This window comes from Chiloscyllium plagiosum, unplaced genomic scaffold, assembly GCF_037043375.1.
Source record: "Chiloscyllium plagiosum isolate Xiang-an unplaced genomic scaffold, Cpla_swu_hap1 HiC_scaffold_26, whole genome shotgun sequence".
Taxonomy (NCBI): domain Eukaryota; kingdom Metazoa; phylum Chordata; class Chondrichthyes; order Orectolobiformes; family Hemiscylliidae; genus Chiloscyllium; species Chiloscyllium plagiosum.
The window spans coordinates 16,346,104-16,362,841 of record NW_028270164.1 but is presented as its reverse complement, the minus strand read 5'-3'; the positions used below and the strand labels follow the sequence as shown (position 1 = coordinate 16,362,841).

At 40.2% G+C, this 16,738-nt stretch overlaps 1 protein-coding gene across 1 annotated transcript; it reads right to left on the bottom strand.

Annotated features, from left to right (window-relative positions):
• Positions 1-3,817: 3,817 nt before the first annotated feature.
• LOC122563103 (pepsin A-like) lies at positions 3,818-15,481 on the bottom strand. The gene is made up of 9 exons (XM_043716533.2): positions 15,347-15,481; positions 14,218-14,380; positions 12,744-12,861; positions 11,866-11,984; positions 9,644-9,843; positions 7,374-7,493; positions 5,550-5,694; positions 5,218-5,316; positions 3,818-4,054 (listed from the first exon to the last, which is right to left on the bottom strand). The coding sequence occupies exons 1-9, from the start codon at positions 15,400-15,402 to the stop codon at positions 3,896-3,898; spliced, it is 1,179 nt and encodes a 392-aa protein (XP_043572468.1). The 5' UTR covers positions 15,403-15,481; the 3' UTR covers positions 3,818-3,895.
• Positions 15,482-16,738: the final 1,257 nt, after the last annotated feature.

Here is a 16,738-nt window from a genome sequence, read left to right as displayed (position 1 = left end):
AATTCCCAGGTACTGAACTTGTAATATCTGTTTCAGCACAATGCTCTTCCTGGGTCACTGTGTCTATAGGAACACTTTTAATCAAGAATTGGCCTGTAATTAACCTCTGGGCCTAGCCTTTCATTTTATAACAAGCTGTTTCATAAAGTCCATAAGTCATCTTCAGCTCACAACTCCCAGTTTACAGCCCCAACCCAAAAATGATAAAATAATAAAAATGTACTAATGGAAAATCAGTGAGAGTTTTAACAATTGAATGAATATTATGGAAAATGTCAGTTCTGGTAATGAGTTAATGGAATGTATTTGAGACAATTTCAATATCAAAGTTTTGTGAAAGGGAAATCACATTTAGCAAATTTATTAGAGCTTTTTAAGAAAGTTTCAAGCTGGGTAAAAAGGAGAACCTGTAGAGATCGTGTATTTAGATTTCCAGAAAGCAATTGATGAGGTCGCACATCAAAACATGTGTCCACGATATCGGGGTAATGTTTTTGCATAGATGGAGTAGCTAACATAAAACAGTGAGTAGGGATAAATGGGTCATTTCCATGGGCTAGAGAGCTGTCACTTATAGAGTAACACAAGAATCAGTGCCACGTCATCAACTCTTACAATCGATATTGTCACAAAGCTAGTCCTTTTTTTTAAAACCTGTTCCTTAGCTCAAGGAGACTCTGTCCTTGATTTTTTTTTCAGAGGGGCAATAAACCAGGCCGGACTCCAAACAGTCTTGTTTGGTACAGAGATGAAAAAGGTTTTGAGAGGCCTTTTGTTTATATGTAAACAGATAAGACTTCAGGCCAAAGTGGTCATGTTGTAGAAGTGACCTGCATAAAGAGAGGGGAGTGGTCAGCTCTTATAGCTAGCTGAGCTTTGTAATTTTAGTTCAGCCTTGAACTGGAAAGTTCAACAGGGAGCTGTGTGGAAATTCTCTCTCTTTTCTGCCCTTCAACTTCAACCAATAAGCATGTGTTCCATTTATACTGGTTTCTAAAGTGAGTTTGCTTATTGGGACTGTTGCATGTATTGGAACAGCATAATTAAGGTTAGCTGGATAGTTTGAGTTCTGTAGGGGTTCTTTATTCTATTCTTTATGTTTCAATGTGTAGTTTTGTGAATACATTTTTTGTCTGTTTTAAAATCTAGTAATCAACCTTACTCCAGGCAAGTTTCACTGTACACTTACCAAAACAAATTGCAAAGTTAGGTCCAGGGCTGCCTGCTTAAGAATGTTTTGAGTGGCCTGGCCCAGTCCGTAACAATATCAATGACTAAGATGGATTGGTCTTTGACCTGGCGAGCTTTCACTTTGGTGGGGATGGAGAGTCAGTCACCACCGAATATTACTCCCAGTCCCTCCCTCCATTTAGGCCCTGGACAATTAAAGCTTAAAGGGACCAAATGTTTGTTAATGATACAAATATAAGTAAGAAAGTAAGTTGTCCTGAGGGTGTACAAGGATTTAGGTAACTTAAGTGTTCGAGCAAACATTTGGCAGATGGAGTATGATGAGAAGATGTAAACTCATCCACTTTAGTCGAAAGAATAGGGAAAAATAGAGTGCTGAGGAATTGCAGAACTCTGTAGTCCAGAGGGATTGGGTGTACTGGTACATGAACCATAAAATGTTAGTATGCTGGTTGGGAATGCAAATAGCACCTTAGCATATACTTCAAGGGAAATCAAATATAAAAGGAGTTAAGTTTTGCTACAGTTGTTCATTGTTTTAGAGTGCATCTGGAATACGTTGTATAATTGTGGTCTCCTTTCTTAAGAAAGTATATAGTTGCATTAGAAACAATTAGGAAAGGTTCATTCAACTGATTCTTGGTATGAAGGGATTTTCATAGCATGAAAAGCTGTGCAGGTTGGGCTTATGCCTATTGAAGTTAATCAATTGAAATGTATAAGATCTTGATTGGATTTGACCGATGTGAAAAGATGTTTCAGCTGGTGGGGGAGTCTAGAATATCAGGATACAATTTAAAAATGATTGGTATCCTACTTAAAACCAAAGGTACAATTTTCACCTCCCTGAAGGTGGTAGGATGGAGGTGTGTATCTCTCCAGGGCCAACACACAGAATTATTTTTCCTTCTTGCCATGTCAGACATCAAGTGCCAGGGAAAATGTCTATTGGGAACATCTTGGCGTAGCAGTAATTAAAGTCCATAAGTAGTCAACTAACCACTACTTAAGGATCTCAATTTGCCACTGGCATGTTCACCTGTCTTCTCTGCAGATGACAAAGTGGTCGGTTTATTGCCTGCCAATTAATGGGGGCATTTCCATTTACCCCAATTTGGCTGAGAGGATATTTCCCCATAATGCTTAGAAGCAAAAGAAAGAGTGTAGAATAAAGAGATGCCAATTTAAGACTGAGATGAGGAGACTTTCTACTCTCAAAGGGTTATGAGTCTTTGGAAGTCCTTGCCGTCAGGAGCTATGGGGGCAGAGTCCTTGTATATATTCAAGGTTGAGATAGATAGATCCTTGATCAGGAAATCAGGCTATAACCAGATCATACAAGATTCCAGTGAATGGCAGAAGAAGCACCACAGACTAAGTGGCCCACTCTTGTGCTGAAAGCTTTTGTAAACAATGTGGAGAAACTTTATCTGCAATTCCTTATATTAAACTGGAGAAATAGGAGAATTGACATAGGCTGCAACTTACACTATTTAAATTTAGGATGTTATCTGTAAATTTTTCTTCACATCTGGAGTGATCAAGAGTGATGGAGGCAAAACGACTTGAATTATTGAATAGCTAATTTGATCCATCATTAGGGTAAATGTAAGTTTATTCTAGATGAGCAAATTAAAATTGAAAGAGTGGATTGTGTGATCCACAAGAACTTTACCAATGTCATTACCTTATCTGTCAAATGACCCTTTGGATAAACAGTTAAAAGCTTGATAAGTTAACCTTACTCTCCTTTTACCCAAGATGCTGTCTGACCTACTGAGCATTATCAGTGTTTTCTGATTTTATAATCAGATTTTCACGAGCTGTAGTTTTTGCTGTTTCTGTAAGGAATTTGAGTGCTGCATTGTTTCATGACCCCTTTTCAGGATTTAGGAATCAAAGTTGAAAGGCTTTTACTGATCATCTCAAAAATGAAAGGAAACTTAAGGATTGAACCCTGTCCAAACTCTGTGTCAACTATTGAACATGTGCTGTGGAAAAGTTATTATTAATCTAAACACATAATTGCATGGAAATTTAACTTGGCCGATCACATATACTGTGGGATGCTGTTCAATATCTGGGAAGGGGTATTTCGGATCAGTCTCACTGATATTATCATTGTGAGGGTATCAGTTAACTCAGTCGACTGGACAGTTGGTTTCCAATGCAGTGTGATGCCAACAGTGTGGGTTCAATTCCCACACCAGCTGAGGTTACCATGAGCAATTCTCCTTCTCAACCTTTCATTTCACCTGAGGTATGGTGACCCTCAGATGAAACCACCTCTAATTGTCTTTCTCACTCTCTAATAAGAGAAGGGCTGTATGGTCTGATGAGACTATGGAAACTTTACCTTTTACTACCTTTGTCTGGTATGAACACAAGTTGCAGTTATCTCCATCACCTCTAGTGCTCAGAAAGTAAGAGATCAAAGCTATTAAATCTTTGCAACACTTTAACATTTATTGTTTTGAATTCATCATCAATACTTTCCAAAAATCCATAAAGTATGGCTCTAAATTCAGCATTAAACAGGCAGCCTGATTACTTAGTTAAAATAATGGTGGAAATGATTAGTGATAATATTTTGAATTGTGTTGGCTGTTACAGTTGGGAATTGTGAGTAATGTCAGAAAAATTTGAAAATGTGATTTGGGGAGAGTTAGGGAAAGCAAATTAAACAACGTCATGAAGGAAGACATTAGACGGCCCTGGCTAGGCCCACTCGGTTGTTTCCGCGGTCAAAAATGGAATAGTAGACTCCAATGAAGACATCCCCAAGAATCCAGAGCTGTTCAGAGACAGGGAGAGCCATGCTGCTAAATCCACTCATACAACTTTCTGCACCATTGATATTTCTCTGCAAGGGAAGTAATAAAGAGCAAATCAATACATTGTCCTGTACTAGTTTGCTTCTAAGAAAGCACTTGTTTCAGTATTGTGTTGTATTACATACAAACGTATTTGATCTGCACACTCCAAAGACTATCACTCATTGTTGGATTGCTTCTCTGCTCAAGGTTCTCCCTGACTTTATCCTGCTCTGTGTTTATTACCAGGCCTTTCCAGCTCAGTTTTCCCATGGTGGGTGGAGTGTTAGCTGGGGAAGTGAGTAGTTAAGAATTGACCTTAACTGTGGTAACTCACGTTGTTGAATAATTTTCAGTCCTGATTACACTTTAAGAAAGACTTGAGGGATACCTCAGGGCAGCAAGTGCCCACTGAACTGCAGTTATAGATTCAGACTGTTACTTGCAGACTTAGAGTTATAAAGTCATACAGCACAGAAACAGACCTTTGGGCTCAACTTACCCATGCAGAGCAGTTTTCTAAATTGACCTCGTCTTATTTGCCTGTGTTTGGCCCATATCCCTCTAAACCTTTCATATCCAATTACCTGTGCAAATGTCTGTTAAATGCTGTAACTGTACCTGTCTCTACCACTTCCTCTGGCAGCTTGTTCCATACACACACTACTGTCAGCATAAAAAAAGTTGGCTTGCAGGTCCCTTTAAATCTCTCCCCTCTCACCTTAAACATATGCCTTTAGTTTTGGACTCCTTTATCCTGGGAAAATGATTATGGCTATTCACCATATCCATGCCCCTCTTGATTTTATAAATCTCTATAAGGTCACTTCTCAGACTCCAATGCTCCAGGGAGAAGAGTTCTAGCTTATCCAGCCTCTTCCTTTACACAAACCTCCCAGTTTGTGCCTGAACTAACTCTTGTGCTTCAACAAATATTAGTTGAAAGCAAGAAATAAACAAAGTTCCACAAAATTGTAATTTCTTCTAGCTTTCATTCATACGGGAGGTCAATAACTTCGTTTATGGACGGATTAAGCATTTGAGATGCACTGAGATTCAAACCACACAGTTCCTGAGAGCTGGCAGCTGGTTTGGCTGATGTTAAGGGTCACTGTAAAATTTGAAGTGCAGCCACTAGACTGAGAACATCCACAACCCAGCAACCTTCAGATAATGGTACGCTCATTCGGATCGTCTAAGTGTTGAAGCATACCTGGAGCACATAAGCAGATGGAGAAAGAGGGTAGTCAATTCCGTTGATGGTGAATGTCACATAAGGCATACTGGGCAACATTCTACAGTCCACAACATACTGCAGGACAGAGAAACACAAGGTTAACAGTGGTATCATCTGACTGGGAAGCTAATCATCAATATGATTGGGAAGCCAATCTCATTTATGTTCAAATGGAATGATCAGTTATCTGAGATTTTCATTTATTTTGGCAACAATGTAAAATACAAGTGCATCTGAATCTCTTAAGGAACCTGTGTCCATTAAGAGGAAATAATTCATTTTCTAGAATAAAGTACAATGCAGGTTACCATGGAATAAGATTCTAAACGTGCACCAATCATGTTCTGAATTGTCTGGATGGGTGAGCTGGGGCCGACAATCAGAGAGGTTCCAGTATCGACGATAGCCTGGCAGCCTCCGTGACAAGCCACGATCTGGCCATTGATTTTCACACTAAGAAGGCAAAGGGAATTGCTAGTTACATGTCTGTTTTAGAAAGATAAATCACAACTCTTCACATTACATATCATATATCTGCTATACTTGTTTGCAAATGCGCAAACTGGAGAAGAGGCATCCATGTAGGTGCTAACCACTCAGAGCGTGATTGAGTAGAGCACATGGAATTCAAGGGCAAACGGTGGAAAGAGTGCACAGAATCCATACTGTGCCCACCCACCTGCCTTCTCAAACACCGCCTGTCCCACATAGGGCAGAGCCTGAGGTTCCAGGATGGGACTATTCAGCTACCGTCGAGTCGTCCTTCTCCATCCCTCCCTCCTCTGCCATCCCCCCACCCCACAGAGTGGAAATAAGTCATCCATGACCCTCAGGTACTGCCAAAGAAGATATATGTGTGTATCATGTATCAAGGTATGTAGTTTCCGAATTCAAAGGGTGGCATGGTGGCTCAGTGGTTAGCACTGCTACCTCTCAGCACCAAGGACCTGGATTTGACTCCACGTTTGGGTGACTGACTGTGTGGAGTTTGCATGTTCTGCCCGTGCCTGTGTGGGTTTCCTCTGGGTGCTCTGGTTTCCTCCAACAGTCCAAAGATGTCCAGAATTTGCGGATTGGCCTTACTAAATTGCCCATGGTGTCCAGAAATATGTAGGTTAGGTAGATTCACCATGGAAAAGGCAGGGTAAGGGGTGTGTCCGGATGGGCCCCTTTGGGAGGGGGTGTGGACTCAATGGGCCCAGTAGCCTGGTTTCACACTGTGGCAATTCTAATTTTGCCATTGTTTTGTTAGTAAATATACATTATAGCACAAATATATAACATAACACAAATATATAACTTAGATTGTACTTTTGAATATGTGGATACTGCTGCTCTATTTTTAGTACTTTTTTCAAATGCTCAATATTTTTCACTTAAGGGGTTTTGTCAGGTTCAACCAGATTAATGTTGATTCTCTCTTTAGGATTTGACTTTCTGTCATCATTCAGATTGGCTTCAAAGCCTTCCTCCTCATGTTTATTCCAAATGCATGGCCTTCCCTACAGTATCTAACCCTTCCCCAGCACTATTTAATGGCAGACACTCTCATCTTAGTTTCTCATCCATACACAGTCTATGTTTTCCATTGATGCCTGCTAAGACTTGCTTCACATTCAGGAGTCTCCTCGAAACTCAAATCCTTAACTACACCTTGGGTTACTTCCCTCTCATCACTCCCCAAGTCCTTGTTTCATTAACTGCTTAATTCTTACAGTGTCTTAGAGCAAGTTAAATGTGTGTTACAAGTGCAATTGCTAATTTGTGTTTAAACAGATCCAAGATTTATGGAGCATGTCGTCTTTATAAGGAACTGGATCATATATATTGGGGAATTGGTCAGAGTTTTAGAGATATGGATATATTCATGATGTCAAAGATGATCAGGAAGGATGGCATGGATGTTTGCAATAGCAAAATTTAATAGAAATAGCAGGCCACATGAACTGTCCTTGCTCTGAATCTCACTATAACTCTGAATTATATATTTCCCCACTAGTCCCTTACATATTTTCTTTTCCACTGCTGTAATGTTCAATTACCAGGGAACTGTTTAATTTGCTTATAATCAATATATATCTTTGTAGTTGAATTCAGTTTTATAACATGTGACATTTTGGACATTCACTTACCTGTCCACCAGGATTTGCCAGTATCCTTCCTGAGTTACAGGAACCCAGTTAATTTCACCTGTGTAATGGTTTGGATCGACTCCACCAAATACAACTTCACTTCCAGACTGACCATCCTGTCTGTAAGCCATGAGTTTAAAAAAAATTAATCTGGAAGTGCTTACCATCACCTAGTCTTTTCAAGATCACATCATATTGGCCTCTTTGTCAAATATGTAGTTAAAAGTCATTACTAACATGCTGGTATAATTGCTGTAAATCTTAGAGAGAATGAAAATGACAGAGCTGTGTGAAATCCTACAACAGAAGCATATAAATTCACATGTGGATTGTGATCTGGTGCTGCTTACATCTACTCCTGTTAGGAGATCTGCTGACATGGTGCATCATGTATGTTGTTGTGTAGTCTTATCAAACCAGAGGGGCTGCTCTCTCTTATTGGAGAGAAGTGATTAGTGGCAATTTAACCTGAGGCCCACCAGACCTCAGGCAAGGGAAGAGGTTGAGAAGGAGAGTCTTTCATGGTAACCTCAAACCAGTGATGGGAATTGAACCCATGCTATTAATAGCACACTGCCCTACAAGCCAGCCCAACTGAGCTAAACCAATTCTCACATCATATGTGACTGTCTTAAGTTCTTAAGGCCAGAAGAAACAGGGACAGGAGGAGCCAGTCCGCCACTCAATAGGATCATGTCTGATCTGACACTCCTCTTTCCTGGATTTTCCCCATAACCCTTGATTCCCCGACTGATCAAAAATCTACCTATCTCAGTCTTTAATATACACAAGGACTCTGTCCCTATAGCTTTCTAAAGCAAGGAGTTCCAAAGACTCACAACCCGCCAAGAGAAGAAATTCCTCCTCATCTTAGTCTTAAATTTTGATCATGCCAACACCTGTATTATTACCTCGTGCCAATCTCCTGTCTTTTCCCCATATCTCTGCACACAGGGAAGAAGGAGGGAGCTCCTAAAACCTCTGTTGCGATGGCATGTACTACCAGTGGTCACCTCTACCTTTCTAGTATTATTCTTTATTCTGAGACTATGCCCTCTGGTCTTTGACTTTCCAGTGAGGGGAAACATCCTCTCAGCATTTACCCTATCAAGCACCTTCAGAATCCAATATGTTTCAATGAGATCATTCTCATTTTTCTCAAATCTTTTCTGGGTGTCACTGCTTAGAGTTCTTTTTGCTCCTGTGATTTCAAGCTCCTTTTCATTTGTCTTGTGATCATGATCTAGTTAGATTTATTTCCTTTGTTGCTGTGTTCTGGAATGCACTGCTGGGACAAGAGATGGAAATAGACTCAACAATGTACCTGATAATGGGAGAAAAACAATTCTAGGATAATGGAGAGGGGGCTGGGCGGTGAGACTCAGGAGATACTTCTTCCAAAGAATTGCACAAACACGAATGGGCTGACAGATCTCTTTCTGTGCTGCGTTGATTCTGTACATTTACACTGAGAACCTCAAGAAATGGCATAAAGTGTCAAGCAGCAATGTCTATAGGGTTGCATTTTCCTCTAAGGGATGGCCATTACCTAAGGTAGAAGGGTGAGCTCCCGAAAGGGTTCCCAAAAGGAAACTGGGAGAGAACAGAAGACGATTCCTAAAGGAGGCAACGGCACCCCAGATACATAAAATATTATTTTAGAAGAGAAGCTTTCTGTGAACTATGTAACCTCCCAAAAGAAAAGTACAGCACCCAAAGAGAGGTAGAAGTGTTCATTGATAGCCCACGCCATCGCAATAGAGTTATTAGTAACTTCTTCCTTCTTCCCTGTGTGCAAAGATATGGGGAAAAGGCAGGAGATTGGCACGAGGTAATAAAAGTGGTACAGGCATGATAGGCTGAATGGCCTCCTCCTGCGTGATAACATTCCTGTGACTCTGTGATTCCCCTTGCTATCACATGCTGGTTTGCTATGGTTTTCAGTACCTCAAAAAGAATATGGAGACATTGGCTGGTTTCCTTCATCCTGTCCTCCATCATTCTTTAAATGCATTGAGTGGTCAGGGCCAAACATCCTTGACAGATGAGCTGGGGGAGCTGGAAGAAACATTGCTCCACCGTACATGGGGTGGGGATTTGAGTATTGACCTCCTGTCTTTATTGTGCTTAATTTCCCAATACTTGCTCTATTATGCCAAAAAAAATCAAATGGCATTGAGCTCAAAGAGAAGGCACATTTTGTACAGATACCATTCGGCAATATGATAAGGTTGACTTGCAAGTTACAAGTGTTGGGAAGAAAAACTCACCTGGTCAGGTAAAAAGCGAACAGTGGCTGCGTCACTAGATGTTCAGACATCATGTTATCGAAGACAGTGGTGGCAGCCGATGCAGCAATATTTGGATATGCTAATCCCAGAATTCCATCAAACTTAGCATAGTAAAGGAAAGTTCCTGGCTCACTTGTACTCAAACCAAACTCCTGGTGGGTGATACCAATGCTCGATACCTGACCAAAGCAAAATCAGTTTAAATATCTACAATAGGTCACACGGTAAGGAAGTCAACATAAGAAGATAAGAACTAGGAGCAAGAGTAGGCCATCTGGCCCATGAAGCCTGCTCCGCCATTCAATAAGATCATGGCTGATCTTTTCATGGACACAGCTCCACCTATCTGCTTGCTCACCATAACCCGTAATTCCTTTACTCTTCAAAAGTAAGTACCAAGTCAGCCCTGAGGTTGCTGTGTAGGTAATTCATTTACTTATCTTTCAAGTAACTATGCATCTATCAGGTAACATGAGGCTGGTAAAAATGAACACAAACAGGGTTTCTGCCAATTCTGTGGTCTCTGTTGTCCTTAATTGCCCTTGTAAATTATAGGATGTGCATTTGCCTTTTGATAGGTGACTGTCTTCCGGACTGTGAAGACTGGGATATAGATTGAATTCTCAAGAAGTTCCTGGTTGAATTCCTTGGGCATGAGGAGGGGTCACTCTACCAGAAATGTTGACACTAATTGCTCTCCACAAATGCTGTCAGACCTGCTGAGCTTTTCCAGCAACTTCTGTTTTTGACCTCAGGCAGGGCCTGGTTTATTGATGGATACGTATATGGACCCAGTGAGCTGAAGCAGTGAGGCCTCCAAATGGGACTCAGTGGTTTCAAAGCTACTGAAGAAATGAATTGCCTTTTAAAACATTTTTCCAGAACACCACCTTTTTCTCCAGGGGAGGAGGAAGGAATGAAATCAGCATTTGGCAATTTTCCCACAAAATAGGAAATTGGAAATTGAAAGATAGTGCCTAGAACTCCTGATCTTTTGGACACGGATTCTCCTGTCCTTGGAGCTTGTACTGAAATACTCAATCCTCATCTGGTGCCCCACTCTTCCCTGGAAAGCTCTTATGGATTTCTTACAAAAAAAGTGGATTCTTCAATATTTGTAAATGAAAGAAAAAAAGAAGAAACTTAAATTTGTGTTGGTTTTTTGCAGATTGGTCAGACATACCTGATGTTTTATAGACTATGAGCTCCTTTTGAGGTGTATTTAATTACCACTTGAGTTTCTCACAACAGTAACCCAGCACGTTGAACTGATCAGACAGAGCCGTCATGACTTTATTAAAGATAGTTGATACTTTTGAAGTGGTCGGTAATAAGGTAGATAAGGATTGATGTTGGTTAGCACAGTTGGCTGGATGGCTGGTTTGTGATGCTGTGTAATGGGGACAAGTCCTGCACTGGCTGAAGTTACCATGACGTGTTTTCCTTCTCAACTATACCCCTTGCCTGAGGGGCAGTGACCCACTCTCTCTATAATGAGACAGCAGCCTTTTGATCTGATAAGACTTTGCAAATTTAGATAAGGAGTGCCTATGGATGCCATATATCTGGACAGCCAGAGGGCATTGGAAAAGGCTTCATAAGATGAATATTAGCAAATGTGGGAATGCACTTTGAAGGTGGGCTTTTGGCTTTGGTTAGAAATTGGTTGGGAGGTAGAAGTAAGAGCCTGTGGGTGATGGCGAGATGCAGACTGGTGGAATGTGACAAGCAGTGTTGCTAGAGTTCTGAACTGGAGCTTCAGCATTTCAGCAGAGTTATTTGTAACCTAGATGATTGTGTCAAGTGCAGCTGACATGATGGTAGGAGGAACAGTGAGTCGTGTAGATGGCTGCACAATATTGCAAAGGAAAATGAAGACTACAATGTGGGCATATGTGAGATCATCCTCTGTGGCCAGAAGGAAGATACATCAAAGTCAAATGCCAAGACATTAGGAATGGTGGAGAGGAAAGCGACTTTAGAGTCCAAATGCATAGATCATTTAAAGTCAATGAACAGGTACAAACATGAATGATAAAAGTGAATGGAATGCTAGCCTTTATCTCAAGGATAATGGAAGGTAAAGGAGAGACAGTTGTTCTTGAATTGCATAGTGCCTTGGCCAGCCACAATCTGTAGCACTGCCCTTCACTTTAGAACCCGAATCCATCAGACAGAGAAGATCAACTCATGTGACTTACTCTGACTGTATCATATCCCAATACGCCAGTCATGCTCCCTGTACCATATCGAATGGAAACATACTTGTTTGAAAGCTGGAATGTTGAGGAGGCTTGTGGATTAAACTTGCGATGATCATCTGCCAGCAGAGCACATTTTAGACAATTATTTTCATTGGATTAGACTGTTCACTTCAATGAGCAACAAATTGGTCTGGTCTGGTGTTAACATCAGTGATCAAATCCCACCACAGCAGTTTAGAAATTTAAGGGTCTGTTTCCATGCTGTATAACTCTACCACTCTATGACTTTATTATTAAAAGGTGGATTTGATAATAATGACTATAAAACTACTGGGCTGTTGTAAGAACACATTTTCACTCTCTGCTTCAATATTTAAAGTGAACCGACAGGTATGTCAGCTCCAGGCTTCCTTTTCTGGAAGCAGTTCCCATATAGCGATAACTCTTTGTGTTGTCCAGTTCGATTAATGGGAAATAAAACCTTGGGAGTCTATGGAATTTACTTACGTTCTACGACTATCTCCCTGTTTGATAGAGATATTGATGACATATCCAATAAGTGATGGATACAATACACCTGGGAAATAAAAGATATTGGACTTTCTGCTTTAGATTACTGACTAGCATGGACTTAATGTGTAACATGCCGAGTTGGATTCAGAATCAGCTCAGCACCAAGCTTCTTTCAAATATGCTAAGGAAAGCCAGTCATTTCACTTATACAGCATTTTGTGACAGCGCTAAGTATGAGTTTAGAGCTGAACAATTAGATTATAACATGAGAATCAACCATATTAAGTTAAGAAGAATAACTGTCACCTCAAACTTCTGTATATCTTTGTGAGAATTGATACTGTTTGTCCATATTTACTTACTGCATGCTGCACTGGTACAGTAACCTGAGGGAACCCAAAGGTTTGAAGAGCCAGTATCGAAGATAACGATGAAGCTCTGAGGTGGAGTCCCAATGCTGATCGTTCCAAAGTATGACAGCTGTCAGGAAATTAAAAGAAAGATGTAAAATTGGAGATACACCTGGTTCTTAGCCAGTGATTAGGGTGGATGTATTTTACGAATCAGGTATGTTTATGCAGCTGTGTTTGGTTTCCTAGAAGTTTAACTTAGGGCTTGAACTGAATCTAAGCATAACTGGAACAAGCCTAGCAGCCCTGTTGCAACACACTAGATTTTACTGCCATTGAAGTTTAATTAGAAGTTTTCCAAATACTTAACTAAGATACTATATCTCACAGCAGGTTAATGTAACCTGCGACCTGAGAAATGGGAGCAAATAAGTATTTGTGATGATAAGTATAGGAATGCTGAGTGGCTGTTGTAAACCTCATTTGGAACCTTGAAACTAAATAAGTTATCTTTTTAAAACTTCTTCATGGAATGAAATACCTTTTCTGAGATTTTGGTAATGAGAAAATAGAAAGATTGTGCATTTATATAGTAACTTCTACTACCCTGGACATCCTGAAGTATTTAACAACTAATAAACTGCTTTATTGAATTTTGGAATCACCTGACAGCCAATTATCTAATAGCATGCTCCAAGCAAACTGCAATGAGATAACAATCAGGTAATTTTTACTTAGTAATGTTGATTCAGGGTGCAGAAGCATTGGCAAAAATGCTATGGAGAAGTATCTTGTTTTGCTTTGAAAAGTTCTTTGGAATTTTTTAAAATTTCCTGGAGCGTCGGAGACTGAGGGGGTGGCCTTATAGAGGTTTACAAAATTATGAGGGGCATAGATAGGGTAAATAGACAAGTCTTTTCCCTGGGGTCGGGGAGTCCATAACTAGAGGCCATAGGTTTAGGGTGAGAGGGAAAAGATATAAAAGAGCCCTAAGGAGCAATATTTTCACACAGAGGGTGGTACGTGAATGGAATGAGCTGCCAGAGGAAGTGGTGGAGGCTGGTACAATTGCAACATTTAAGAGGCATTTGGCTGGGTATATGAAGAGGAAGGGTTTGGAGGGATATGGGCTGGGTGCTGGCAGGTGTAACTAGATTGGGTTGGGATATCTGGTCAGCATGGACGGGTTGGACAGAAGGGTCTGTTTCCGTGCTGTACATCTCTATGACTCTATGACTCTATGACCTGTGAGGGCAGACAGAGCTTGAGTTAACCCTCATCAAAAAGGCAACATCTCTGACAATGCAGCACATACTGCTGTCCTAAAATATATTCATTGCAATATGACTGATTCCATTATTTGGATTTCAGATACATATAGTATGGTTAATAAAGGGTCGAATGTAATTAAATCAAATGGAATGTGTTACTGTCTCCATTCGACCCTGTTTGCTGCTTTTCTTTAAAACTATGGTGGATTACTTACATCCAGGTAGTTTATTAGTGGTTCTTTCGCAGCTAATGCGTCCGTCTGGAATGGTCCCACGTACTTTGAATACAGATTGTAGGTGTTTTCCTTTAAAAAGTCCTCAAGTAAACCACGTTCTTCCAAGATATCACGGACAGATTTACCCTTAAATAGTTTTACTCTGCAAGAAGAGGAGTGAAAGTAGGTCAAATTTCTGGGAAATAAGTATTTCAAAATTAAGTGAAATAATCTCTCTACATGTTTCAACATCATCCACATAAACTATGTAATTTTGTGCACTGTGTACTAACTGGTAAACAGAAGTAGCATACAAGAGAAGACAAAGATTTTATATTTTCATAGAATCCCTACAGTGTGGCAACAGGCCATTCGGCCCCACAAAAGACTCTCTGAGGAATGTCCTACCCAGATTCACCGCCCATATTGCCTATGGCTAATCCACCTATCCTACACTATGGGCAATTTGGTATGGCCAATCCACCCACCTTTGTACTGTGGGAGGAAACTAGGACACCCAGTAGAAACTCACGCAGATAGTTACCAAAGGCTGGAATTGAACCCAGGTTCCTGGTGCTCTGAGGTAGCAGTGCTAATCACCGAGCCACCATGATGGCTCCCTGCAAGGCTGCATTCCTTGGAATTAAGAAGATTAAGGAGTGATTTGATTGGAATTTTTAATATATTAAGGAACAGATAGCCAGAAGCAATTTCTTTGGGGAATCTAGGATTGGGGACTAGTCTAAAAATAAGATTAAAGCCTTTCAGGAAAGAAATTAGGAAACACTTCTGCACTCAAAGAATAATGGAAGTTTGGGACGTATTCAGAAATAATAATTGATGCTACGTATAAACTGAACATTTTAAATTTGAGATTGATTATCTTTTATTTTTTAAAGGCATTAAGGGACATATGTCGGACTCTATCTCATTAACAGGCAGAAATGGCTTAAGGGATTCGCTGACCTTCTCCTGTTCCAATGTTCCTAATGGAAGAAGAAAGAGTCAGAACTAAATCATTCAGGGTAAAATAAACACATTTTGGTGATATTGTGCCTTTCAGCTGTGAGGAAACACAATCAAAACATACCCTATTATCGAAAACAAGACTCCGATCACCGGGTCTTACCTGATCACGCACTCAGAGAGCTGAATACAAGCAAGTGCAATGAGCAGCCACTTCATCTTTGTCCCTTGTTGTAGTCGAATGACACTGAAAGGAAAATGTCAGGTGGGCCTGCGAATGGATTCTAATTGTTGCTGCTTTTATAGTGCTGCAGTCAATCCTTTCCATTGTCTGTAGAATTGGATAATAGATCAGGCCATTATGAACTTTTCCATAATTGGTCGATATCAAACATGATGACCTTGTTGGAAAAACAGATATGGCTTCGGATTAAAATAACACCAAACTTCAAAATAACAATTTATCTCATTATTAAATGCCAGTGATAATTATTAATGCAGTTACAAGTGATAAAGAAATCAAAACTGTTTACAAACCCTTGGAATACGATTTGGGATATTACTTGGGATGTTTCCATTTGAGCATATGGCCTCAGAGGCTGATAAGCAATTCATTAATATCTGGATGACATTGAGGTTATTTACAAATGGTCAGTTGACTGTTTTGACAGGCACCAAAGGAATAGCCATTTGGCCCAAACTTCTTATTATGTTGGTGCCAACAAGAAAACATGAACAAGGACATTGCAAGCTCCAATAAGTAGCTGTTTAAAATTTGGTGATTCAGACATTGAATTGGGTTATAGATAGTTTCAGATCCTCTTTTATGTTATACATGGGCCAAAATTATTCAAGTTAGAGTGTTTTATTACTATAGTTCCTCTTTAAGAGGAATAATTTATAAATTTTGGAAAGTGTGGATGTAATAAATAGATGAGCCAAATGCCATTGCAGCCACATGCTTTACCACCAGGGCACCATGGCTATGTTGTGTGCTTTGTACAAGTTGCTCTTATTAAGACCATGTCTTGTTTTTTCTGTATTTGTGAGTGTGAACTAAAATGGAAGAAGGATTGCCTTAAAGAACTAATGACTGTAGAAGGGGATTGCTGTACTTTTTAAAAGCAAGCAATCGACACTCAATGAAAGTGTTATTTACACTGTTGTTTGTTCAACCTGTGGAGGAGGTTCAGTTGCAGATGAACTGGAGCTGGAGAGTGTGTACGAAATGAGATTTGGCTGGCAGCAAGTAGCTGATCAGTCTGTGGAATAGTAACCAGTTGTTGATGACAAAGTCCTTCTGCCTGCCAACAACTGTTCAGGTACCTGGAAGCCAATCATACAATGTTGGAGCGTGACAGCCAAAAGCTGTCGCACCTCCAGAAAAGAAGGTAGTGTCTTTCACTCTGCAGTTAAAAGACACCTAGGGCCTGAGGGAAGTCAGTTTATTTTCCCTCACCAGTTGTTGTAAGTTGTTGCTTTTAACCATTAAGTTAGAGAATGTATAAGCTATGAACCAGTCGCTGTGTGGCTCCTGAAAGTAATAAAAGCAGTT

Bases quoted from the DNA above. Each gene is read 5' to 3' on its own strand.
- LOC122563103 (XM_043716533.2), bottom strand. From the start codon at position 15,402: ATGAAGTGGCTGCTCATTGCACTTGCTTGTATTCAGCTCTCTGAGTGC. The intron at 9,844-11,865 runs GTAAGTCACATG...TGCTTTGGTCAG, and splicing joins TGGGATATGATACAGTCAGA to GTATCGAGCATTGGTATCAC. The intron at 5,695-7,373 runs GTAAGTGAATGT...TTGCCTTCTTAG, and splicing joins TGGCAAATCCTGGTGGACAG to TGTGAAAATCAATGGCCAGA.